The sequence below is a fragment of the Halichoerus grypus genome, chromosome X (genome assembly GCF_964656455.1).
Source record: "Halichoerus grypus chromosome X, mHalGry1.hap1.1, whole genome shotgun sequence".
NCBI classification, from domain to species: Eukaryota; Metazoa; Chordata; class Mammalia; order Carnivora; family Phocidae; genus Halichoerus; species Halichoerus grypus.
Window position 1 is genome coordinate 90,240,861 of NC_135727.1, and position 25,337 is coordinate 90,266,197.

General features: G+C 53.6%; 1 protein-coding gene across 3 annotated transcripts; it reads left to right on the forward strand.

Annotated features, from left to right (window-relative positions):
- Positions 1 to 24,936, forward strand: CACNA1F (calcium voltage-gated channel subunit alpha1 F). Of its 3 annotated transcripts, none has more exons than XM_036082419.2 (48): positions 1 to 75; positions 1,659 to 1,663; positions 2,135 to 2,240; positions 2,470 to 2,609; positions 2,848 to 2,990; positions 3,077 to 3,229; positions 3,834 to 4,030; positions 4,140 to 4,243; positions 4,986 to 5,176; positions 5,406 to 5,489; positions 5,603 to 5,696; positions 5,870 to 5,896; positions 6,050 to 6,210; positions 7,133 to 7,358; positions 8,426 to 8,633; positions 8,733 to 8,853; positions 8,969 to 9,050; positions 9,951 to 9,996; positions 10,185 to 10,236; positions 11,343 to 11,499; positions 11,686 to 11,815; positions 12,029 to 12,088; positions 12,238 to 12,344; positions 12,436 to 12,523; positions 12,926 to 13,033; positions 13,121 to 13,173; positions 14,162 to 14,308; positions 15,119 to 15,320; positions 15,419 to 15,577; positions 16,383 to 16,493; positions 16,735 to 16,818; positions 17,647 to 17,667; positions 17,873 to 18,001; positions 18,386 to 18,451; positions 18,716 to 18,807; positions 19,266 to 19,425; positions 19,881 to 20,008; positions 20,283 to 20,379; positions 20,568 to 20,670; positions 20,936 to 21,037; positions 21,206 to 21,336; positions 21,582 to 21,716; positions 21,997 to 22,166; positions 23,077 to 23,202; positions 23,304 to 23,431; positions 23,539 to 23,651; positions 24,158 to 24,355; positions 24,652 to 24,936. In XM_036082419.2, the coding sequence occupies exons 1-48, from the start codon at positions 1 to 3 to the stop codon at positions 24,880 to 24,882; spliced, it is 5,751 nt and encodes a 1,916-aa protein (XP_035938312.2). In that variant the 3' UTR covers positions 24,883 to 24,936. The 3 variants fall into 3 exon arrangements, with proteins under 3 accessions (XP_035938312.2, XP_035938310.2, XP_035938311.2); XM_036082417.2 differs by having other exon boundaries at positions 1 to 25; positions 1,503 to 1,755; XM_036082418.2 differs by having other exon boundaries at positions 1 to 25; positions 1,503 to 1,755; positions 4,986 to 5,143.
- Positions 24,937 to 25,337: the final 401 nt, after the last annotated feature.

Genomic DNA, 25,337 nt, shown 5'->3' on the forward strand with positions numbered 1-25,337 from the left:
ATGTCGGCATCTGAAGGCGGGAAAGGTGAGAGCAGCCTTCCACCCCTGCAGACCCTTGGAGCAAGCCTAGGCTCTGCTCTACCCTCTGCCCCTCTGCCCTATCTACTGCCCAACAGGACCCCACCCTCAGAGAGCCACCCGGGGACCAGAACCACATCACCTTGTTTCCATCCCAGCCAGAACCAAACACAGCCTTACTGCCACCTAAACCCTGACGCTCAGCCTGACTCAGACCCTGCCCCCATGGCCTCCCAGCCACATCCACAGCTTTAGTTCCCAACTGAATCCCAACCCTAATCCTGGCCCCAACCTCCACCCTAGTGCCCACCCCAAGTCCAATTCCAAAGCCAGCCCCAAGCTCAATCCTAACACGAACCTTACCAACCAGAGGGAGAACCCCTGTTAGAGTCAAAACCCCAATGTAGATACAGCCCTTAGTATGAGCTCTAAGTTCATCTAACTTCAACCCCAACATCTAGATATCAATACTGTTAGTGAGTGGTCTCTGACTCTCCAAAAAGAGCGCAGATCAATTTTTAAGGACTAAAGAGAGAGAGAGAGAGAGAATGAACACATTTGATGGTGGCAGTAAGTCATGAAGGCTTGGAGTCAGAGATTGCATATGTTTGAATCCTAATGCAGCCACTTCATCAAATCACCTCCCTTTTTGCATCAATTTCCTTTCCTGCAAAATGGGAATAATACTCTGTGCCAGACATTGTTCTGAATGCTGAACTCACTTAATCCTCACGACGACTCTATAATATAGGTACTCTTATCTTTCCATTACCCAGATAAGGAAATTGAAGCTCAGGGAGGGTGCATAATTTTCCCAAGGCTGAACACAGCTACCAAGTGGTCGAGTCAGGATTTCAACTTCAGGCTCCAGGGTAGCAGGGACTGTGGGTCGGCAGTGCTTGGTGTCCTGAGTGGGTGAGGAGCCTAGACACCTCTCCCCATACTGCCCATCCAACACTGGGGATCTTAACCAAGCCAACCTACTGCCCCTCAGAGGCTAGAACAAGGCCACAGGAATTGGGAATGGTTTTAGCTGAAAACCCCAATGCCAAATTCAAATCCCATCCAAACTTAACTTTAACCCTAACCTTGATCCTAATTCTAATCCCAACTCACACACTCCACTCCTACCTGTATCTAAATCCAATCCAAAATCCACCACTCGAATTTAACCCTAAATTTGCCTCCAGCTATAAACTTAATCCTACCTCATGCCAATTTAAACTCCCTACCAAGTCTAACAGCAAAACCTACTTTACTTGGAAATGTAATCTCACCCTCCCTTCTCTACAAATTCTCTCTACCCCCAATCAATTACAACACCAACTCTTACCCCCCAACTCTTAACTCAGGCACCCCCCCAACTCTCCCTATTTTTACATGCTCTTCTCTCCTTCCCCCAGACACAGGGATGGGATCAGGAAGGAGGCAACCGTGATTGCCCCAATACCCCCCTCCCTCCATGACTCGGTTTCTCCACACAGACACCAGCCCAGAGCCCAGCCCAGCCAATGGGGCAGGCCCCGGTCCTGAATGGGGGCTGTGCCCTGGGCCTCCAGCAGCAGGGGGCGAAGAAATGAGCAGCGCGGCAGGCCTGGAGACCCCTAAGCGAAGGACTCAGCACAGTAAGCACAAGACAGTGGCAGTGGCCAGTGCTCAGCGGTCACCCCGGGCGCTCTTCTGCCTCACCCTGGCCAACCCCCTGAGGCGATCCTGCATCAGCATTGTGGAGTGGAAGCATCCTGGAAGACCGGGGGCAGGGCTCAGGGCTGAGGGTCGCCAGGGTACCAAGAGTCAGGGATTAGCTGAGGGCTAGAATGGAGGAAGGCTGAGGTCGCTAGGGATCAAGAGTCTAGAACCGGATTAGAGGGTGAGTGGAGAAAGATGAAGGCACTGGGGGGAGGAGGAGTGTCAAGAGTCAAGGACTAAATCAAAGCAAGAGTTGGGATGGCTAAGGTTTCTAGGGGGTTCAAAGTCAAAGCCTTGGTCAGGGCAGGGGTTGGGAATGCCAGGGTTGGTCGCCTTGGGTCAAGCGTCAGCACTGGATGGGGAGGGCCCCAAGGGAATGTGGGGATGCTGAGACCTACCTGCCTGGGTCCTTGACTGTCCACCTGAGGCCCTTCGACATCCTCATCCTGCTGACCATCTTTGCCAACTGTGTAGCCCTGGGGGTCTACATCCCCTTCCCAGAGGATGACTCCAACACTGCCAACCACAACCTGGTGAGGCTCGCACAGCCCCTCCCCCCCCGCCCCAAGCCGGATACAGCCCCAGTAGAACCACACCACAACCCTTCAAGCCCCCCATCCCCGCTCCTCGCTGACTCAGATGACCCTCTCCTATCCAGCCAACCTTAGATCCCGGACTATGCTTCCCTAACCCCGGCCCCCCTCAAGCCCCACCCCCAAATAACTCCCCACTCTCCCGCCCCGCCCCCGGCTCCGCCCTCAGGAGCAAGTGGAGTATGTATTCCTGGTGATTTTCACTGTGGAGACCGTGCTCAAGATTGTGGCCTATGGGCTGGTGCTCCATCCCAGCGCCTACATCCGCAATGGCTGGAACCTACTCGACTTCATCATCGTTGTGGTCGGGTGCGCGTCTGCAGGGGACACCCCCACCTTAGTTCTACCCCAGGCCCGCTGAATTCGGGGCTCAGGGAAATATCTGCTTCCGACTGCCCCCATTTGGCAGCCAGAATCAGGAATATTAATATATTTTAAACTTATTCGCATTTCCAGTTACGGGGACCTGTGCTTTTCTGAGAAGGGAGGGGTGGAGGGAGGTCCCAAGGCCCGACCTCGGCCTCCTCATCCCGTGCTACCCCATCAGGCTGTTCAGCGTGCTACTGGAGCAGGGCCCTGGTCGGCCGGGGGACACCCTGCACACCGGGGGGAAGCCGGGGGGCTTCGATGTGAAGGCGTTGAGGGCGTTTCGGGTGCTGCGGCCGCTGAGGCTGGTGTCTGGTGTCCCAAGTGAGTGGCACGCCCCCGGAGGTTGGAGGTGGGGGAGGGGCGACGGAGGGGGGGGTTAGGCCGACCTAGCCCCTCTGTCCCCACAGGCCTGCACATAGTGCTCAATTCCATCATGAAGGCGCTGGTACCGCTGCTGCACATCGCACTGCTCGTGCTCTTCGTCATCATCATCTATGCCATCATCGGACTCGAGCTGTTCCTTGGACGCATGCACAAGACATGTTACTTCCTGGGATCTGGTCAGCCATTCCACCCCTCCCGGGACAGGACACCCCCCTCCACTGGTTCCTAGGCCCCACCCTGTTCTCAGAAAAACCCACTCAAATCCACAGGACTCCACCCCCAGGCGCAGGCTCCACCCCCCAAGATAACAAGCCCCACCCCTTTATTCAAGACTCCGCCCTCAATCCCGGGCTACAGACGCCCTTTTGCTAATAGCTCCGCCCCATCACAAGACTCCACCCACAGGCCAAGACCCTACCTGGCGCTTGACTCCATCCTCCGGAACTGGTCCCAAGTACTCAGGCCCTTTATCCAGACTCCCGCCCAAGCCTTGCGCCCGCCCTCTTTTCAAGAGACCCTTCCCAATTCACAAGACTCCTCCCCCAGGCTCACGGCTCACGGTTATTTACAAGATTCCACCGCAAGTTTTACAGTTCCACTCCCCAGATACCTGTAGTTAGGACTCAGAATCCTGATCTAGCAGAGTTAGGAGTTTACAGTTGCCCTCGATTGAGAAAAATCTCGAACCCTGAGTTGAACTTCTCAGGTGGGCGGGGCTCCAGGGTAGCAGGGACTGTGGGTCGGCAGGCTTCAGAACCCAAAGCTCCAGTCTTCCCACAGACGTGGAAGCGGAGGAGGACCCGTCGCCCTGCGCGTCTTCGGGATCTGGGCGTGTGTGCACCCTGAACCAGACCGAGTGCCGCGGGCGCTGGGCAGGGCCCAACGGAGGCATCACCAACTTCGACAACTTCTTCTTCGCCATGCTGACGGTCTTCCAGTGCGTCACCATGGAAGGCTGGACCGATGTGCTCTACTGGGTGAGGTGGACGACGGGCACAAAGTGCGAGACTGCACCTGCCTTTCCTCCCTGAGCTCAGGCGAGAGCATCTGTGTATCCTGAGAGATGCATGTCCTCTCTCTCCCCAGATGCAGGATGCCATGGGGTATGAGCTGCCCTGGGTATATTTCGTGAGTCTCGTCATCTTTGGGTCCTTCTTCGTCCTCAACCTTGTGCTTGGTGTCCTGAGTGGGTGAGGAGCCTAGACACCTCCCCCCATACTGCCCCTCAGCCCCTGTCCCACTTGTTTTCTTCCTAGCAAACTCCTAGGCATCCTTTCAGAACCCATCTGAAATACCCCTTCATTCGGTCAGTCAACATTGAGTATCTACTGTGTGCAAAACACCATTCTAGGAATGGAATAAAAGACAAAAATCCCTGTCTTCCTGGATGTTACATTCTGGTGGGGAGAGACAGATAATAGCAACATACACAACAGATGGTGTTTATGCACACCCACACCCCCCACCCCACCCCCCACGCATATGTGTAGTGGGTTGTTGAAATTTTTTCTTATTTCAAGTAGGCCCCACGCCCAATATGGGGCTTGAACTCACAACCCTGAGATTAAGAGTCCCATGCTCTACCGACTGAGCCGGCCAGGCGCCTCACATATGTAGTGTTTTATACAGAATATGTGCTATGGAAAGAAAGGAAGCCTAAGGATAGAAATGGGCAAATCTTGCAATTACAGATAGGGACAATCAGGACAGACCTCCTTGAGGTGTCATCTGAGTAGAAAGGTGAAAGAGATGAGGGAATGGGCCATGTGGATATCTGAGGAAAGGGTGCTCCAAGCAAAGGGAACCGCCAGTGCGAAGCTAGAATGTGCTTGACATAGTCCAAGAACAGCAAGGAGGCCAGTGGGGCTGGAATGGTGAAGGCAAGGGAGCCAGGGTGCTTCCCCCACCTAGCTCTCCATCTTCTTCCCTCAGGGAGTTCTCCAAGGAGAGGGAGAAGGCCAAAGCACGAGGGGATTTCCAGAAGCTGCGGGAGAAGCAGCAGTTGGAGGAGGACCTGCGAGGCTACCTGGACTGGATCACTCAGGCAGAGGAGCTGGACATCGAAGACCCCTCAGCTGACGGCAACTTTGGTGCTATGGCTGAAGAGGGCCGGGCCGGCCCCCGTAGGCACCCCCAGTCGGGCCCATTCCCTGCCCACAGATGCCTCTCATGTGGGCTACCCTCCTGAGACCCCACCCCAACTGGCCCAGCCCCCAGGTCCAGCCTAGGACACAGAACACCCTTCCCGGACTGTACCCAGAGCAAAGACTCCAAATAACAGCCCCCCCCACCCCCCCACGGCCTTAACCCAGCCTCAGGCCACGCTCCGCAACTGTCCTTCCTGTCCCACAGGGCCCCAGCTGGCAGAGCTGACCGCTAGGAGACATGGGCGTCTGCGCTGGTTCAGCCACTCCACCCGCTCCACCAGCAGCCATGGTGGGGGTCCATCCAGATTGGGGAGGGGGCTGGGATGGGTAGATGGAGGAGCAAGCCAAGGGGGGAACCCTGGGGTCTTCATGTACTGACCTCTATTCCCACCCTGCCCGCAGCCAGCCTCCCAGCCAGTGACACGGGTTCGATGACAGAGACCCCAGGCGATGAGGAAGAAGAGGAGGGGGCTCTGGCCAGTTGTACACGCTGCCTGTGAGGGCCCCCAGCCCTTGACCCCCTGGCCGGCCCAGAACCCAGTCCAGACCCCAACCCCCATCCTTACTTTACCCTCTAACCTTGACCCCAGCCCCTGACCTCCAACCCCAGCCACTGACTGCCCTTTAGTCCCTTATGACGCCCACCTTCCATCCTCCTCTTTTTTCCAGAAACAAGATCATGAAAACCAGGGTCTGGTGAGTTGGGAAAGTTATGGGACTCTTGGGCCCCCTGGCTTTGTGTGAGCCCCACCTCCAAGTCCCCCATGACCACCAGGCCACCCCACCTGAGCCCCCCCAGGCCTGGCTTAGGTAGCTGATTTCAGCCAGGGACCTCGCCTTTCCCCCCAGCCGCCGCCTCCGCCGAGCCAACCGGGGCCTTCGGGCGCGCTGCCGGCGGGCTGTGAAGTCCACCGCCTGCTACTGGGCTGTGCTGCTGCTCGTCTTCCTCAACACGCTGACCATCGCCTCAGAGCACCACGGGCAGCCCGTGTGGCTCACCCAGATCCAGGGTGCGCACCCCCCACCAGATTGCCAGCCCTCTTCCCCAGCCCCCAATTCCCTCCACCCTAGAAACGCAAATCCAGGATCTCTGGGGTTCCTCAGACCCCCAGACAATGCCTTCCTGCCCTAATAAATGCAGAAACCTTAGCCTGTCCCATCCCACCTTGTAGCTTACACTTCGGGAGCACTTGCTGTGTGCATCGAGCTCCGTTCTCAGCACTTTGCATGTACTGACTCAATTTCTCTTCACCGAAACCTTATGTGAAACAAGTACTAAGGCACACGGTACTGAGCACCAAGGTATCGAAGAATTAAATGATTAATCCCAGGACTTGGCTAGTGAGTGGCAAACCCAGGCAGGTGGCTCCAGAGTCCGGAATCTTAACTCCACACTGTCTGGACAGGTTCACCCCTCTGTGTCTCAGTTTCCCCATCTACAAAATGGGGCTAGTAATCGTATCCACTTCATGGGGCTGGTTGGAAGGATTAAGTGAGTTAAAGTGAAAAGTGCTTCGAACATGGCTTGGTCCACATAAAGCTAACATTTTAGAAGTGTTAGCTCTTAGTGTTATTCATTTTAATCTCAACCCCAACCTGAATACTGAACACATTTCTGACCCCCAAGCCTCAAACCAGCCTCAATCCCAACTAAACCCCAGACTCTAACACTACATTTGAAGTGGAGTTTTCCTGGACTCATAGAGGCTGACCGAGGCCCCCACCCTGACTCTGCCCCTCACCCCAGTTCCAAGCCCTCCAAAACCTCACCCACTCTGACCTACAAACTCACCCCAATCCCTAACCCTCGCCCTACCACCAGCCTGTGTCTGGCCCGATACCAGCTACCCCAGATCGCCCCATGGCCCCTACCTCCCTACACATCACCGAGGAAATTGGCCAATCCAGTCACCTCTGCCCCTCTCCCCATAGAGTATGCCAACAAGGTGTTGCTCTGTCTTTTTACGGTGGAGATGCTTCTCAAGTTGTACGGTCTAGGCCCCTCTGCCTATGTTTCTTCCTTCTTCAACCGCTTTGACTGCTTCGTGGTCTGTGGAGGCATCCTGGAGACCACCCTGGTGGAGGTGGGCGCCATGCAGCCCCTGGGCATCTCAGTGCTCCGATGTGTGCGCCTCCTCAGGATCTTTAAAGTCACTAGGTGCGTGGGGCAGGGGAGGATTGGGGCCCCAAGCAGAGCCCTGACAGCCCCCTCCCCAGCTCCAGTGACTATCTGCCTCACCACCATCCATTCAGCAAATATCCACTGAGTGCCCACTTCATGCCAGGCACTCTTCCAGGCCCTAGAGAAACACCAGGAATCAAAGCAGACACAAGTTCCCGCCTCATGGAGATTATTTTGAGAGAGAGAGAGAGAGAGAGAGCACGAGTGGGGGGAGAGGGGCAGAGGGAGAGGGAAAGAGAGAAAATCTTAAGCAAGCTCCATGCCCGGCTCGGAGCCTGATGAGGGGCTCGATCTCACAACCCTGAGATCATGACCTGAGCAGAAATCAAGAGTCGGATGCTTAACCGATTGAGCCACCCAGGCTCCCCTCACCTCGTGGAGATTAAAGTCCACTGGGGAGGGTGTCTACTTCATTTCCATCCCCTTCCTCAACCTCAACTCCAGCTCAAACATTATTCCCAGCCCCATCTCTGAACTCACCTCCATACTCATCCACAACCATCACACCATCTCCAACCCCAACCTCTAGCCACTCATCATATGCAAGCTCATCTACAGCCTCAACACCCAATCCCAAGGCCAACCCCATCTCCAATCTCATCCCTAACTCGAAGCCAATCTCCATCACTAACCACAACCCCAATTCCCTAACTCCTAACCAGTAGCCTATCTCCAGCTGCAACCCCAGACCCAGACCCAGTCTCATCCTTATCCCCTCTTCTATCCCAACCCTCAACCACAGCCTTATCCCCAACTCAGTCATCTAAAACCCCAAATACTCTCTTAACCCCTAACCCCAATCCCAGTCCCAACCTGAAACCCAATTCTAGCTTCATCAACTTCCATATAATCTCTCATTACACCCTCAACGCCCACCCTAACCCCAAACTCAACCTTCTCCTCACATCTTATCTTCACCTCAACCCAACTCCAAAGCTCATTTTGACCCGGCCCACCCCCAGCGCATTGCAAGCTGGAGTCCTGCCCTGGCTTCTGACTCACCACTGGACATGTCAACCCTGCCTCTTCCATCTCTGCTGCAGGCACTGGGCATCTCTGAGCAATTTGGTGGCATCACTGCTCAATTCAATGAAGTCCATTGCATCGTTGCTGCTTCTCCTCTTCCTCTTCATCATCATCTTCTCCCTGCTTGGCATGCAGCTATTTGGGGGCAAGTTCAACTTTGACCAGACCCACACCAAGCGGAGCACCTTTGATACCTTCCCCCAGGCCCTCCTCACTGTCTTTCAGGTGGGGTCTGGAGACCATGGGATAGGTGGGTCGGGTGGGGAGGGGGGAACCATGGGGTGGGAGGGTCCAAAGAGCTTCACAGTGAACTCCCACCCCCAGATCCTGACAGGTGAGGACTGGAACGCGGTCATGTATGATGGTATCATGGCCTATGGTGGCCCCTTCTTCCCAGGAATGCTGGTGTGTGTCTATTTTATCATCCTCTTCATCTGCGGCAACTGTATCCTTGGAGCCTTGAGGGGCTGGGTGATGGTAGAACGGGGGGTAGCTAAGGGGATGTGGGCAGTCCACAGGCAGGCTGCTTCTCTATCCTTTGCAGCCTGAGCTCACCCCAGACATCCTTCTGAACGTGTTTCTCGCCATTGCTGTGGATAACCTGGCCAGCGGAGATGCAGGGACTGCCAAGGACAAGGGCAGGTGATGTCTGACTCTGCCCCCGAGATAGTCTCTCCCTGGGATCCCTGACTGGGTCCCCACACATACATCTCACACCACCAGAGATGCCTCGGTCACCCTGGCAATCCACATCCCCAGATCCAACCTGTCGGTCCTTATTCATTCAACATGCATTCATTGATCACCTACTTTGTGTCAGGCCATGTTCTAGACACTGAGGAGACGACAGGGGTCAAGGTAGACAGAGTCCTCGCCTTCACAAAGATGACATTCTATTTGGGGAAGGCAAGCAAAATACAAACAAATGAATATATAACATAATTAAATATATGTTAATGATATATAATGAAAAAAAGAAAATGGAATAAAAGAATAGAGAGAAATGGAAGTTGCTGTTTTGGTTAGGGTAGTCAAGGAAGGCCTTTACACAGAGGTGACAGTTGAGCAGACACCCAAATGAAGTGAGAAAGTGAGCCATGAAAATATCTGGGGGAAGAGTGCTTCAGACAAGAGGACAGCAAGTGCAAAGGTCCTGAGGTGCACATTCAGCACATTCAATAAAACACCAAGGAAACCAGTGAGTCTGGAGTGGGGTGAGCAAGGAGGAGAGTGGTATGAGGTGAGCTCAAATGGGGGAATAGGGAGACCCCACTGGGGACATTCTGGGCCATGGTGAGGACTTTGGTTTTTGCTCTGAGTGAGTGGGAGCCATGGGAGAGGTGTGAGCAGAGGAAGAATGTGCCAGACTTAAGATTTAACAGGATCCCTTTGGCTGCTGTGAAAAGAACAGACTGTGGGAATGAGGGCAGAAGCAGGGAGGTTCTATGGGACCTCAGAAAGGTCTGTTCTGATTGCATTGACCCCCCTCAGCCTCGCCTATCTGCTGTAATCCTTAGCAATCACTCCCCTTTTCTCTCACAGGAACAAGAGCACTGAGGGGGCTCTCCCACAGGAAAATGGAGTGTTGGTGAGTTGGAAGCCTGGGCACTAGGTCTACACCTCCCATTACCACCAATACCTGTCCACGTGTGTGTGTCTTTAACCCTCATCCTCTGCCTGTGCATCCCTCCATTACTCTGTTCCTTCCGTGCCTCCCCTGGGTCCATCTTATAGTGCCTCCCCCAACATCAGTGACCCCCATCTTTCTGTCCCCAGGTGCCTGGTGGGGAGAATGAGGAAGAGGAGGGCAGAAAGAATGAAGGAGCAGGCAAGTGGGCAGGGCCAGGTGGAGGAGGTGTGGGACCTTAGAGACAGCACCCAGACAGAGCTCTTGACCCCTGAGATCTTCCTTTCTGAGGAGAAGCCTTTTCCGAAATCATCTTGAAAGTAATGGGCTTGATCACAAAGGATGAATACCTACCATTTACATCAACATGGATGAAACTGGAGGGTATTATTGTAAGTGAAATAAGTTAGTCAGAGAAAGACAGTTATCATATGGTGAAACATAAGAAATAGCACAGAGGAGGGGCGCCTGGGTGGCTCAGTCGTTAAGCATCTGCCTTCGGCTCAGGTCATGATCCCAGGGTCCTGGGATCGAGCCCCGCATCAGGCTCCCTGCTCAGCAGGAGACCTGCTTCTCCCTCTCTCACTCCCCCTGCTTGTGTTCCCTCTCTCGCTATGTCTCTCTCTGTCAAATAAATAAAATCTTTAAAAAAAAAAAAGAAAAAGAAAAAAGAAATAGCACAGAGGACCATAGGGGAAGGGAGGGAAAACTGAATGGGAAGAAATCCAAGAGGGAGACAAACCATGACAGACTCTCGACTCTGGGAAACAAACTGAGGGTGGTGGAAGAGGAGGTGGGTGGGGGGATGGGGTAGCCGAGTGATGGGTATTAAGGAGGGCACATGATGTGATGAGCACTGGGTGTTCTATGCAACTAATGCATCATTGAGCACGACATCAAAAACTAATGATGTACTATATGTTGGCTAACTGAATTTAAATAAATAAATAAAAGTAATGGGCTTGGTGTGTGGCCAGCAACATTTGGGACGCTGATATTAAAGAAGAGAAACACTTTTGTTTTACTGCAGAACTTCTCAGAGCCTTTATTATAAAATAGTGTGTATTGGACTGCAAGGATGGTGATGTTCATTCAACAGACATTTCCTGAGCTTCTACTGTGTCCTGCGCACTGTTCTAAGTGCTGGAGACACAACAGTGAACAAAACAGGCTAAAATCCCTTCTCTGAGGAGCTGACATTCTAGCAGGGAGATGGGAAGAATTTGCCATGTGACAAGCACTATTCTAGGTGCTTTACATAGGTTTTCCAATTAATTGTCTGTCTTTTGGTCTTCTTCTGGTGCCAGGCATGGAGGAAGAAGAAGAGGAGGAGGAGGAGGAGGAGGAGGAAGAGGAGGAAGGAGGTGCAGGTCGTGTGGAACTCCTGCAGGAAGTTGTCCCCAAGGAGAAGGTGGTACCTATCCCTGAGGGCAGTGCCTTCTTCTGTCTCAGCCAAACCAACCCGTGAGTGCTGGGAGTGGGTGGGGGGCCGAGGCAGGAGGGGCTGGGGCAGGTGGAGGGCCAGGGAGCAGCCAAGCCTCTGGCAGGGTGCACGGCCTGATGCAAAAGAGGCTGAGCTGTCTCCCTTGGGCTCTCCCAATCAACTCTGTGCTTCTGGGTTCTGACCACAGCCCATTCCCCACTCCCCAGGCTGAGGAAGGCCTGCCACACCCTCATCCACCACCATATCTTCACCAACCTTATCCTGGTGTTCATCATCCTCAGCAGTGTGTCCCTGGCCGCCGAGGACCCCATCCGAGCCCACTCCTTCCGCAACCACGTGAGCCTTTGGCTGGGGGCTGGGGGAACACTCCCAGGGGTGTCCTAATGGGCACAAGGAGAGGGAGGGAGAAAGAGAGGGAGGGAAGGAGAGGAAGACGGAGGTACAGCAAAACTTACAGAAAGGTATGCGTGCCCGCACACATATACACACATACCCCTAGGACTCCTCTCAGCTATGACTCAGTGGCTTCCCCTATTTCTTACCCCCCAGATTCTGGGGTACTTTGATTATGCTTTCACCTCCATTTTCACCGTGGAGATTCTACTAAAGGTAACGAATAGGCCCCCAGTCATACCCCCAGTTGCCCCAAACCACCCTGCACCCGCCCCCACAGCCCACCTCTCCTGTTTCCATACCCTCCTCCCCTCTCTATCCCCACACCTAGAGTCTAGCCTGATATCCCCCTCCCCTTCCCCTAGATGACAGTGTTTGGGGCCTTCCTGCACCGAGGCTCCTTCTGCCGTAGCTGGTTCAATCTGTTGGATCTGCTGGTGGTCAGCGTGTCCCTCATCTCCTTTGGCATCCAGTGAGTGACCCTCCCCACCCCCTGGCCATTCCATTCCTCCCAGAGCAGAGGCCAAACCTGGGCCAGGGCCTGAGGACTGACCCCTCCACAGCTCCAGCGCCATCTCAGTGGTGAAGATTCTGAGGGTACTCCGAGTACTGAGGCCTCTCCGAGCCATCAACAGGGCCAAGGGACTCAAGGTAACCCAACCCTACCCAAACCCACAGGACCTATACGCTGTCCCACTCCTAGGGCCAGGATCTCCGATCAGACTGGCCTTTTGCACGGATGCATGACCACACAGCCTGGACCCAACATGTAACCACCCATCCCGGACCACTGATCACATGGCCTGACCCATGTTCCTTACAAGTGACTATAAATTCCTTACCCATGGCCACATTTCTCTGACCCAAGTTCCTGAAATGTGGCCACATATCCCTTCCTGGTAAACATTATTCCACATGGCCCTGACCGCATATCCCTGATCCACGACCAGATATCCCCAGCCCGAGTGCCTGAGCCCCATCTACACCCAGAATCCCTACCCCCTGGCTGCTGTGGCCTGCAGTCTTGTTAACCATATTTGTGGGTGCCTGCAGCACGTGGTGCAGTGTGTGTTCGTGGCTATCCGGACCATCGGGAATATCATGATTGTGACCACGCTCCTGCAATTCATGTTTGCCTGCATTGGTGTGCAGCTTTTCAAGGTGAGAGGAGACACTGGAGGGAGGCCCGGGCACGGGTCAAGGTGGGGAGTAAGGGATGAACCTGCCTGACAAATATCTTCCCTACAGGGGAAATTTTACAGGTGCACTGATGAAGCCAAACACACCCCCCAAGAATGCAAGTGAGTGCCCCAAACCCTGCCCTTCGTGGAGCTCGGAACCCCTCCCAAAGGCCAAATAGGCCCCTAGATCTCACCAAGTCCCCTGGAACCCTTAGAGCTTCCTCCCAAGAACTGCAGACACTCCCTCAGTTTTTATCAAGGACCCCCAAACCCCCTGAATTCCCCAAGGCCCCACAACACACCCCCAGAACTTTCCCAAGAGCTGCAGAGGCCCTCAGATCTCACCAAGCCCTAAGAGACCCCCCCAGTACCTCCCCAAACCCCTCTCCACATTCTCCAGAGTTACCTACATTCTACTCTGGACCCCCCAGAAATCCCCAAACACTCCCCCCACCCATGGCCACTGCCACGAAGTCCCAGGCTTCCATCTTGAAATTCCCGTAGAAGGTCGTGATTGAAAGCGTGGGCTTTGAAGTCGGGCATTCCTGGTTCAAATTCATCTCATGAGACTTGGGTACATTTCTCAACCTTGCTGAGTCCCATTTTCCTGAACTGAAAAATGGGGATGAAAAGAGTGCAGATCTCACAAGGTTGCTGTGAGGAGTAAATGAGTTACTACTTGGAGCGTGTATTACAATGTAAAGTTTCTACATGTAAAGCTAAGCACAGTGCCTGGCATATACTTATTGCTGATAAATGTTGATTATTAGTATTACTTTTTCCTGGGAGGTGACGATGATGATAATGTGATAGCTAACATATATGGTACTATGTGCCAGACACTATTCTCATTGAGTGACTTAATCCTGTAACAAGTCAGGAAATATGTTCTGTTAGTATCCTTATTTCATAGATGGGGAAAACTGAAGCACAGAGAGGTTAAATGCCCGAGGTCACCCAGCCAGTAAATGAGGGGGGCGGGCAGGATTTGAATCCGGCTATCCAGCCTCACCACTATGCCCTGCTGCCTCCATGCTGGAGACCCCAGTCCTCTTTCCCCAGCTTCCCACCCCTGCTCACCCACCCAGCCTGTCTGCAACATCCACAGGGGTTCCTTCCTGGTCTACCCTGATGGAGATGTATCACGGCCCCTGGTCCGGGAGCGGCTCTGGGTCAACAGTGATTTCAACTTTGACAATGTCCTCTCAGCCATGATGGCCTTGTTCACTGTCTCCACCTTCGAAGGCTGGCCTGCGTAAGGAGCAGGGCCCCAGGGATGGGCAGGGGACAGGGCAGGAGTCTCTAGGCTGGGATCTCCCTGGGGATGGATGGGAAGTATCTTGGGATGTGGTAAAGGTCTCTTGAGACTGGATAGGGTTTTTTGAGGACTGGTAAGCATATCAGAGGACTGGGTGGGGGTCCTCCAGAAGTTGGCTGGGGGTGCTTTGGGGACTGGGTAGGGGGTGTCTCTAGGAAGGCTAGAGGTCTCTGAGGAAGTCTAGAAAGGACTGGGTAGGATTTAGGGGGGGACCAGGTAGAGGTCTGGAGGGGGGCACTGGAGGAGGTCTCAGAGGAGATGGAGCTGGAGATTCAGGGGTTTTCAGAGAGCTGTACAAGTCTTTGGGGTTCTAGTTGAAGATCTTTGGAAAGATGGAGCAAGGAAAGCAAGGAATTCAAGTTGATGGGACATGATTTAGAGATCTTTGGGGGCTTGTGGGTGAGTTCTGGGGAGCTGCATGGGGATCTCCAGGTGCCTAAAGAAGGGAATTTAGGGGTCCATGGGAACTTAAGGGATTTGGAGGTCTTGGAGGACCGGGGTGGGGATTCTCTAGAGGGTTGTATGAGTATCTCTGGGTCTCCAGAGGGCTGATACAGGAAATTTAAGGGTCTTTGAGGTTAGGTGGGGTCGCTTGGGGCATGCATGGAGGTCCCAGGTGGTTAGGTCAGGGGATTTGGGGCCTTTAGGGTGCCAAGCAGGAGATTCTAGAGTGTCTGTTATAAGGTGTCTGGGGACAGGTCTCAGGGGGCTGGGCTATCTCCTCACCTACTCCCACTGGTTCCCCAGTCTACTATACAAGGCCATCGATGCAAACGCAGAGGACAAGGGCCCTATCTATAATTACCACGTGGAGATCTCAGTGTTCTTTATTGTCTACATCATCATCATTGCATTCTTCATGATGAACATCTTTGTGGGCTTTGTCATCATCACCTTCCGTGCCCAGGGCGAGCAGGAGTACCAAAACTGTGAGCTGGACAAGAACCAGGTGACCTCTGACCCCTCACCTTATGACCTCCAGCCCCTCCCCACCACCCCCTTGCCTTGGGATCCCACTGCTCACTCATGCCCTGCACCCATATGCAGCGCCAGTGTGTGGAGTACGCCCTCAAGGCCCAGCCACTCCGCCGCTACATCCCCAAGAACCCACATCAGTATCGTGTGTGGGCCACTGTGAACTCTGCTGCCTTCGAGTACCTCATGTTCCTGCTCATCCTGCTCAACACGGTTGCTCTAGCCATGCAGGTCTGAGCTCCCCACCCTGACCCCTGCCAGACACCTTACCCTATTCTGTCCACACAATCCTCTGGGAACCATTAGGAATGCTTTAGGCTGCAAGTAACAAAACCCCCAACTGACAGAGACTTAAGCTATAAAAATATTTGCCACATCTCGTCAAATCTAAGGCCAATAATTGGAAGTTGCATCCTGACTTAAGAGATATAAGAATGTGGGGAAAATGGCAGATGACCATCGTAAGTTGCCATTGATTGTGAAATGCACCCCAATTTCAGAGATTCCAAATGTGAAAAGATGTGCATATTGGAGTCAACAAAATATGGTAGCTACCTCACATAACAAGAAGTGTAGAGGTAGGCTGTTTGATCATTGTTCATCAGGTATCCAGGCTCTTTCTCCTCCACCATTCTTAACAAGCTGGCTTTCATTCTCATGATTGTTGCTTCATGGTCACAAGATGACTGCCACAGCTCCAGGCATCAAAACCACATTCAAGGCAGGAAAAAGGAGGGAAGGTTGCACCAGGGAGCTCTCCTCATTTAAGCCCTTTATTGGAGAGCAAAAATAGTTTTCACGGAAGCTGACTTCTGTTTCTGTCTCATTAGTCAGAAGTAGCTGCAAGGAAAGCTAGGAAATCGAGAGCTGGGCTTTCCAATATCCATGTTGGGATACAGACAGTGTGAGGGGTTTGGCCAACGCACAGTGCTACCACGTCTCCAGACTCACCTCAGTCCAAGCCAGAAAATATTTGGTTGTAGGTGGAAAGGTCTCTGACTCAGGCTCTGTCCTCACACCTGGCTTTCTCTCCCAGCACTATGAACAGACTGCTCCCTTTAACTACGCCATGGACATCCTCAACATGGTCTTCACTGGCCTCTTCACTGTTGAGATGGTGCTCAAAATCATCGCCTTCAAACCTAAGGTGCCCCCTTAGCCCTAGACTCACCTGCACTGGGTGAATTCCTTGGGGGTGGAGCTCCTTGCAGAGCTCTCAGGGGGCAGCTACCAAGGGCTCATGAGACCAGGGAGTGAGAGGGATCCAGATGCAGGCCCATCATGTGGTCCAAGCTGGGCCCTGCCTCTACAATATCCCCTACCACTGGCCCCCTATGCTAGCTTGCTAGCTCTGAGAAGACAAGGCTCTACTTTTTTCCTGCCTACAGCATTACTTTACCGATGCCTGGAACACATTTGATGCTCTTATTGTGGTGGGCAGTGTAGTGGACATTGCCGTCACTGAAGTCAACGTAAGGACCGGCCTCTCCACAAACCCAACCTTCCCCCACCTCAACACCAGGGTTTTCTTTCATATGAGTAGGTGCCTCTCACTTACCTCCACCCTACTCCTGAAGACTCAGTGATCCTCACTCTAGCTCTGTATCTCCCGAGTCCCTGTCGGGTTTAGCCAAAGTCCCCCTCCACCAGCTCCCTTATTCCATTTGCAACCTATCCTCTGGTTCTGCCATCTCCTAAAATGACTCTCCTGTTATTTCTGTTATTTCCTTCATTGCTTCTATATCCCCTCCATTGGCTCCATCATCTCCACCAACTCCTGCTTTGGCTCCATCGTCTCTTCTGACTACTTCATTGGCTCCATTTCCTCCAACGACTCCACTGTCTCCGACACTGGATCTTTCACGGCTCTGTCATCACCACTGACTCCACCATTGGCTCCATCATCTCCTCCATTGGGTACTACATGGCTCTATCACCTCCATTGACAATGGTGCTGGTTCCATGTCTCCATCACTGGCTTCTCCATTGGGTCCTCCACCGGTTCTCTAATCTCCATCATCTCCATGACACCACTGACTCCATCATTTCCTCCATTGGCTCCACTGGCTCTCTGCCATCATTTCCTGTACTCTCTCATGTCTCTTCCACCCTCATTGCCAACTTTTCCCACAACCATCTTGATCCACTACCATATAACCTTCTCCATCACCCCTTGAATAATGACTCTACCATCATCCCCTATATCTGCTACCTCATTTCTCCCTTTGTTCTTGCTCCCTTTGGGCCTGTGATCTCATCCTCTCCTCTGTCACCTCTGTCTTGGCCATATCTCCCTTCAGAATGGTGGTCACCTTGGCGAGGTAACCCCCACCTCACAACAGGGACTATGCTTCTTTCCACACCCACCCTCCCTTCCTTTCTTCCTGAGAGTCCTTAGAAAAGTTACCTGACCATCCTGGGGCCTGAGTCCTGAGGGATTTGGGGGCTGGGAGGGCCTAGGCATGAGACAGGGAGATGGCTGGGGCAAATGTAGACTGATCACACCTACCACACCCCCAACCTCAGAGCTCTGAGGACAGTTCCCGCATTTCCATCACTTTCTTTCGCCTCTTCCGAGTCATGCGGCTAGTCAAGCTTCTCAGTAAAGGTGAAGGAATCCGCACATTGCTCTGGACATTCATCAAGTCCTTCCAGGTAACCCCCCCATCCCTTTGACCACCCCTCACCCCCATCTCACACCTCTCAGCCTGTCCCTTTACCACCCCAGGAACTACATCTCCCAGTGTGCCATACCCATCTGCAATTTACCATTTCTGGTTTTCTCTGTTTTTCTAGGCTCCTAATTCCCAACATGCCTTGGCCTCACTGACCGTATTCTATTGTATTTAATACCGTGTCCACATTTGGGAGACACTGGTAGTCACGGGCACTTTGGGGATGGGCCACATCTCTCTGCAGGCCCAGGCTTGAGGGAGCAGTGTCCCTCAAGGGCTTATAGTTTCTGGGGCTTTATAGTTCTCTGGGGCTTATAGTTCTCTGCTTGGACCTGAATATCTATCCTCCTCTCCACCCCCATAGGCCTTGCCCTATGTGGCTCTTCTCATCGCAATGATATTCTTCATTTACGCAGTCATTGGGATGCAGGCAAGTGGGGACCCTAGGGAGCATCCCTCAGGCACTCCTCTGCTGAGGGGTGTTGGGTAGGAATTCACCTACAGTGGGGGTGGTGGGTTGAAAGACAAGCTGGATGACACTGAGTCAGTCCACACGTCTGTGAAATGGGATCAGCAGTGCCTGCAGGTCAGGGTTGTGAGGATCTTTTGAGTATTAGAAATTGTGAAATGGGTGACAACCTGTGGGGGCAACCTATGGGTTTGCCCCTCTGACACATGCCCTGTGCACCCACAGATGTTTGGCAAGGTGGCTCTTCAGGATGGCACACAGATCAACCGAAACAACAACTTCCAGACCTTTCCACAGGCTGTGCTGCTTTTGTTCAGGTGACATCTACACCCCCTCCACTGTCATCTTGGTCCCCAGCATGCCCTTGGGTCCCCACACACCCTGTCTGGGCCCCAGAATGCCTGAGCTGTAGAAATAACAGGGCAGCATGGGGCTCTATTTTGCCTGAGACCTTTTATGGCTCTGATCTGAAGGGTCTTGTGTAATAATCTAGCCTCAGCCATCCTTTTTCTAGCTGATAGGTATATCCTCTTCTTAAGCCTCAGTGCCCTATCAGTAACATGGGGACTGAAATGGGGATACCCGATGAACACGACTGTCATCATCATGGCCACACCAGCTTTTAAAATATTGAAATGCTTTATGGAATCTATCTGTGCCAGATGTAACCCCTGGCAAGAAGTGGATCATCTTCTCACCCCTCCAGCCCCCACAATGCCACTTGCCATGTCTTCATAGCCTCCCCTCCAGGATGGCCTCCTTGTGTGACCCCCAGGTGTGCCACTGGTGAGGCATGGCAGGAGATAATGCTTGCCAGCCTTCCCGGGAATCGGTGTGACCCTGAGTCTGACGTCAGCCCTGGCGAGGAGTTTACCTGTGGTAGCAATTTTGCCATCGCCTATTTTATCAGCTTCTTCATGCTCTGTGCCTTCCTGGTGAGGACGGTTTCCCCACAACCACCACCACTGCCATGGGGGCTGGCCCTGAGGGGTCTGGGGACAAGGTGGGGAGCCCAGATCTTCAGAGCGGGTGAAAGGGCTGGTCTGATAAGATCAACCCAGGGAGGGGCGCCTGGGTGGCTCAGTCGTTAAGCGTCTGCCTTCGGCTCGGGTCCTGATCCCAGGGTCCTGGGATCAAGCCCCGCATCGGGCTCCCTGCTCAGCGGGAAGCCTGCTTCTCCCTCTGCCTGCTGCTCTCCCTGCTTGTGTTCCTTCTCTCGCTGTGTCTCTCTCTGTCAAATAAATAAATAAAATCTTTAAAAAAAAAAAAAAAAAAAAAGATCAACCCAGGGACTCGTGACCCAGTAACCATAAGTTTACCTCAGTGTCCCACCAACCCCCCACGCCTGGCTCTGCCCTTCAGCTAACCCCCACTGTTCACTGGCCCACAGATCATAAATCTCTTTGTGGCTGTCATCATGGATAACTTTGATTATCTAACCAGAGATTGGTCCATCCTGGGCCCCCATCACCTCGATGAATTCAAGAGGATCTGGTCTGAATATGACCCCGGAGCCAAGTATAGCCTATAACCACAGAACTGGGATTGCACTGCCCCACCCAGTCCCCCAGCCCCAGAACCTCTGACCTGTACCTCCCATTACCCAATAGATGCCTCAAGGTTCCCACTGCCTCTGTTCTCTGCCTTCCCCAACTGCCCTCGGATTCTTCCCTGGCAGGCTCTGGGTTGTTGCAGGGTGGGGGGAGGTAGAGATGAGCTGGTGGAGTATTCAGAAAGGGATAGAGGTATCTCCAATCCAGCGGTGCCTCCCACCCACCCCCACCTGTCTCAGGGGCCGCATCAAGCACCTGGATGTGGTTGCCCTGCTGAGACGTATCCAGCCCCCCTTGGGATTTGGGAAGCTGTGCCCACACCGAGTGGCCTGCAAGGTCTGTGCCCCTGCCCACCTCCCACCTCTGAGAGGGCTGTCCACCACATGGCAGGGGTGGGCAGGGACCCTGTCTTGGGTGGGGAGGGTGTGCTTGGTTTTATCTTCAAAGGTTTCTGCCCCTGGGCATCCAATGTCTTCATCCCTGGCATTTGCTCAAAGTGGGTTCCATGTCCCTGGTGTGTGTAGAGACTTGTGGCGATGAACATGCCCCTCAACTCAGATGGGACAGTGACATTCAATGCCACACTCTTTGCCCTGGTTCGGACATCCTTGAAGATCAAGACAGAAGGTGCATGGGAGGGATGGGGAAGGGGCAGGAGCAGGAGGGCCACTGGGGAGGATGCAGGGATCAATCTCATTGAGTGATGGGCCTGGCTCCTGGCTCTGAACCTCAAAATGAGTGACTTTGGTTTCTCCAGGCCTGTTTTACCACCTGTTCAATGGGGGTGGTGTGTGACTGCGGTAGAAGCTTGTGAAGCCCCTTCCAACAGGGAAGGAGTGGCTGTGAAGGGCTCCTCCTATTGGCTCATGCCCCACATCCTCTCCTGATGCAGGGAACCTGGAACAAGCCAATCAGGAGCTGCGGATTGTCATCAAAAAGATCTGGAAGCGGATGAAGCAGAAGCTGCTAGATGAGGTCATCCCCCCTGCTGACGGTGAGCTAGCTCCACCCCAATTCCTTGAGCCCGTCCAAATGTCAAATGATTGCTCACCATCACAAAACTAGCACTGGATGGAGGGGGGGCGGCGAAGGAGAGTCTATGCTGTGGGTAGGGGGAACAGAGGACCCCTATGTGACCTTGCCTCTTCTCCCTTGCCCCCAGAGGAAGAGGTCACCGTGGGCAAATTCTACGCCACATTTCTGATCCAGGACTATTTCCGCAAATTCAGGCGGAGGAAAGAAAAGGGGCTTCTAGGGAGCGAGGCCCCCTCAAGTACCTCCTCTGCCCTTCAGGTCTTCAGAGAGGGGCCTGGGTGGGCAGGGGTATGCAGGAGCACTGGGGCTGAGGCTGACTGCCCTCTGGATCTCATGGAACCCATGTCACAGATGAGGAAACAGAGGTCCCAGGACTCACAGAGGGTCAGGGGTGGCTGAGGGACCCTTTACCACACCCCACACTCCTGCATGGGGAGCAGGCTCATGAATGGGGGAGTTTGGACCCTGAGCTGCCTTGCTTCCCTATTCTTCTACCCCCACAGGCTGGTCTGAGGAGCCTACAGGACTTGGGTCCTGAGATCAGGCAGGCCCTCACTTGTGACACAGATGAGGAGGAGGAGGAAGAGGGGCAGGAGGGAGAGGAGGAGGAAGATGAGAAGAACCCAGAAACGTACAAAGTGAGGGCAAGTTTTCACTCACCTAAGGAATTTGATTGTAAAAAAGACTGCTTTAATTCCTTATGTAACTTTGACACTGCCTTTGGGAAAGAGGCCCCCAGAGAAGCCCCCCTACAACAGGCAAACGTTTATTTGATACCTACCATCCACTGTTGGAGGGTGAGACCCAGATTCAGCCCCTAGGGAGGTCACTGGAAATAAACTTCAAGTGACTTGTGTCACTGACCAAGTGACTTAGATGTAACATGAATGGCAACATTCAGCCCTGTGACTTCCACAGGCCCCAATGGGCTCCCAGCCCCCATCTCGCCGGAGCTCCGTGATTTCTGTGTCTCTGCCTGTTGGGGACAGACCTCCAGACTCACTCTCCCTTGGGCCCAGTGATGACGATGGGGGGGCTCCCAATTCCAAACAGCCCAGCGGACCCCAGGCTGGATCCCATGGCCACAGGTATGGTCAAGGGTCTGGTGGGATGTTGTAAGGGAAGGCAGGGTCTAGCCGTGACATGGGGGAAATTCAGGGGCAAGGGGGCCTTTGAATGGAAATTTGGGAAGGATGGAAGGGACCCAAGGGCTCAGATGGGAACAGAGGGTAAGAAGGGATTCATATGAGAAAGGCAATGCAAAGGCTAATACAAAAAGCACATAACACGGAACTAAATGAGTTTCAGTTCAAATCCTGGCTCTGCCATTTGCTAGGTGACCTTGGGCTAGTCACTCAGTTTCCATGGTCCTCAATTTTGTCACCTGTAAAAGGGGGATGATAACAGCACTCACCTCATGGGGATAATGAAAGAAGGAAGTGAAGTCACACCTAGTGTTTACAGCCTCCTCCTCACCTCCCCCCAATATACCCCCAGTTTCTGTGTTGACGGTGTCTCTTCAATAGGCCAACTTTGATTTTTTGGAAATGCTGAGTCCTTCCCATGAGAAACATCTACTAAAAGAAAGCCCATGTTCATTTTAAAATGATGACAGGTTGGGGCGCCTGGGTGGCTCAGTCAGTTAAGCATCCGACTCTTGATTTCAGTTCAGATCATGATCTCAGGGTCATGAGATGCAGCCCTGAGTCAGGCTCTGCACTCAGCGCAGAGTCTGCTTGGGATTCTCTCTCTCATTCTCCCCCTGCTCCTCCCCCAGTCTCTCTCTCAAATAAATAAATATATAAATAAATAAAATATTAAAAAATGATGACAGGTTAATTTTATATTATGTGAGTTTTCCCAATTGAAAAAAAAAACCCAAAAGCCCAGTGTTTCTGTAGGGGATGGGGCATGGAACAAGAAGGAACCAGGAGCACAGGGCCACATATTAGGGAGACCTGTGGGGGGATCTGGTCTAACTTGCTTCACTTTCCCCAGGAGAAGCTCTGGGGGTTTCATTTTCACCATTCCAGAAGAAGGAAGTTCTCAGCCCAAGGGAACCGAAGAGCAGGAGAATCAGGACGAGGAAGAGGAAGTCCCCACCAAGGACTCTGGCCATGACATGTAGGATGACCCCATGAGCCACGTGCAGGAGGGCAGGACTAATGGGACCCCATCGCCTATGCCCAGGCCTGAGCTCAACCCCAGCCCTCTCTCCCGCACAGCCTCTCCTACCTAGACGAGCGGGCAGGGACTCCCCCGCGCCCCATCCTTTTGCCACCCCACAGACCCCAGAGATACCTGGATGGGCACAGCGTACCACGCCGCCGTCTGCTGCCCCCCACACCTGCAGGTAAGAGTGGGGATGGATCCTGGGGCCCCCCCAAGAGCAAGCAAGGCAGAGGGCTGGGGTGCCATTGACATTCTTCTTTGCCCTCCCATGCCTCCCCCCGCCCCCAGGTCGGAAGCCTTCCTTCACTATCCAGTGTCTGCGGCGCCAGGGCAGTTGTGAAGATTTACCCATCCCAGGCACCTACCATCGTGGGCGCAACTCAGGGCCCAGCAGGGCGCAGGTGAGGTGGGGAATGGGGTGCTGAGGTCTGGAGCGGTGGAGTTAGCCTAGGCTGAATTTATCAAACATACCACATGTCTTCTGAAGAATGGGGCATGTATGAATTCACAAAAGCAAAAAAAAGGGGGGGCAACCCTCTCGGGTCCCCTCCCTCTTTGGGAGCTCAATAAACTTTGCTTTGCTGCCCACCCCCCCAAAAAAATGAATTCATAAAAGCCTCACTGTACCTGTGAGATAGGTACTGCTGTTAGTCCCAATTTACAGATGAGGAAACTGAGGCCCAGAGAGGCTTACCCAAGATCATACAGCCAGTAAGTGGCAGAGCTCAGATTTAAAGCTAGGTCTTCTATGCTCTTGAATAAACTCAAGTCTGATATATAGGCATTCAGTTTGATTCCAGTTGTGTTTGGAGGGTAGGCGGTGGTAAGAGGTAGGCACAGGGGTGAGTCCTAGATCCTCATATCCCACCCATCAGTCCTGATCCCCCTGATGTTTATTCCGGTTCAGGGTTCCTGGGCAACCCCTCCTCAACGGGGTCGGCTCCTCTATGCCCCACTGTTATTGGTGGAGGAGGGTGCAGCGGGGGAGGGATACCTCGGCAAATCCAGTGGTCGGCTGCGCACCTTCACCTGTCTGCACGTGCCTGGAACCCACCCGGACTCCAGCCATGGCAAGAGGGGCAGTGCTGACAGCCTGGTGGAAGCTGTGAGTCTAGAAGGGACATGGGCAAGAGGGTTGGGGGAGAAGGGGAGGAAGTGGGAGCTTGGGAAGGAGGGAAAAGCCCCCCCCCCAACCCTCCGGTCTCTGCATTGTGCATGTGATTATCTATCCCTTTGCTCTGCGACTTCTGCTCAGCATGCTGTGTGTGCACCAGTGTCCCCAGTGACTTCCCTGCACGCCTTCACGGATGATGCATCATCTATGTACACTGAGCCCTCTGTGCCCACTGCTTTGATTCCATGCTGTGCCCTCTCCAACTCTGATGCCATCTGTACCCCCAGGTGCTCATCTCCGAGGGCCTGGGCCTCTTCGCCCGAGACCCACGCTTTGTGGCCCTGGCCAAGCAGGAGATTGCAGATGCGTGTCGCCTGACACTGGACGAGATGGACAGTGCCGCCAGTGACCTGCTGGCACAAGGGACCAGCTCCCTGTATAGTGATGAGGAATCGATCCTCTCTCGCTTCGATGAGGAGGACCTGGGAGACGAAATGGCCTGTGTCCATGCCCTCTGAATTCCCACCCCTCCTCCAATGCTCAATAAACCTCCTGCTCTCCCTTCCCCAGGGGGAGACAGGCATGGACCACAGCCCTGGATTTCGGTGTCTTTGTCCTGGGGGCCTGGGGCTGCCCAGCGCCCCCCAGGCATCCATCCCCTGCTTCAGCCCTGAGCCACTGCCCACACACGAATATTTCCAGAAACCAGGACAGCCAGGCCTGATTATTCAGCGTCAGGGAAGGAGGGAGGAGGAGGAGGAAGAGACAGCAGCCAAAAAAAGCTGGAGACAGAGTGGAGGTGGTGGGGGAGGGGGAGGGGACCGGACAGAGATGGAGGAAGGAGGAGAGAGAGGATGTGTGGGGGCTTGGGTGAGGAGTGGGGGGAAAGTCAGAGATTCCACAAGGGGTCAGTCAGGTCAGCCTGAGGAAGGACAGATGGGATGGAAAGGATAAGAATACTCAAGAGTAGAGT

Bases quoted from the DNA above. Each gene is read 5' to 3' on its own strand.
- CACNA1F (XM_036082417.2), top strand. From the start codon at position 1: ATGTCGGCATCTGAAGGCGGGAAAG. The intron at 20,380-20,567 runs GTCTGTGCCCCT...TGGTGTGTGTAG, and splicing joins CACACCGAGTGGCCTGCAAG to AGACTTGTGGCGATGAACAT. The intron at 21,337-21,581 runs GTCTTCAGAGAG...CTACCCCCACAG, and splicing joins GTACCTCCTCTGCCCTTCAG to GCTGGTCTGAGGAGCCTACA.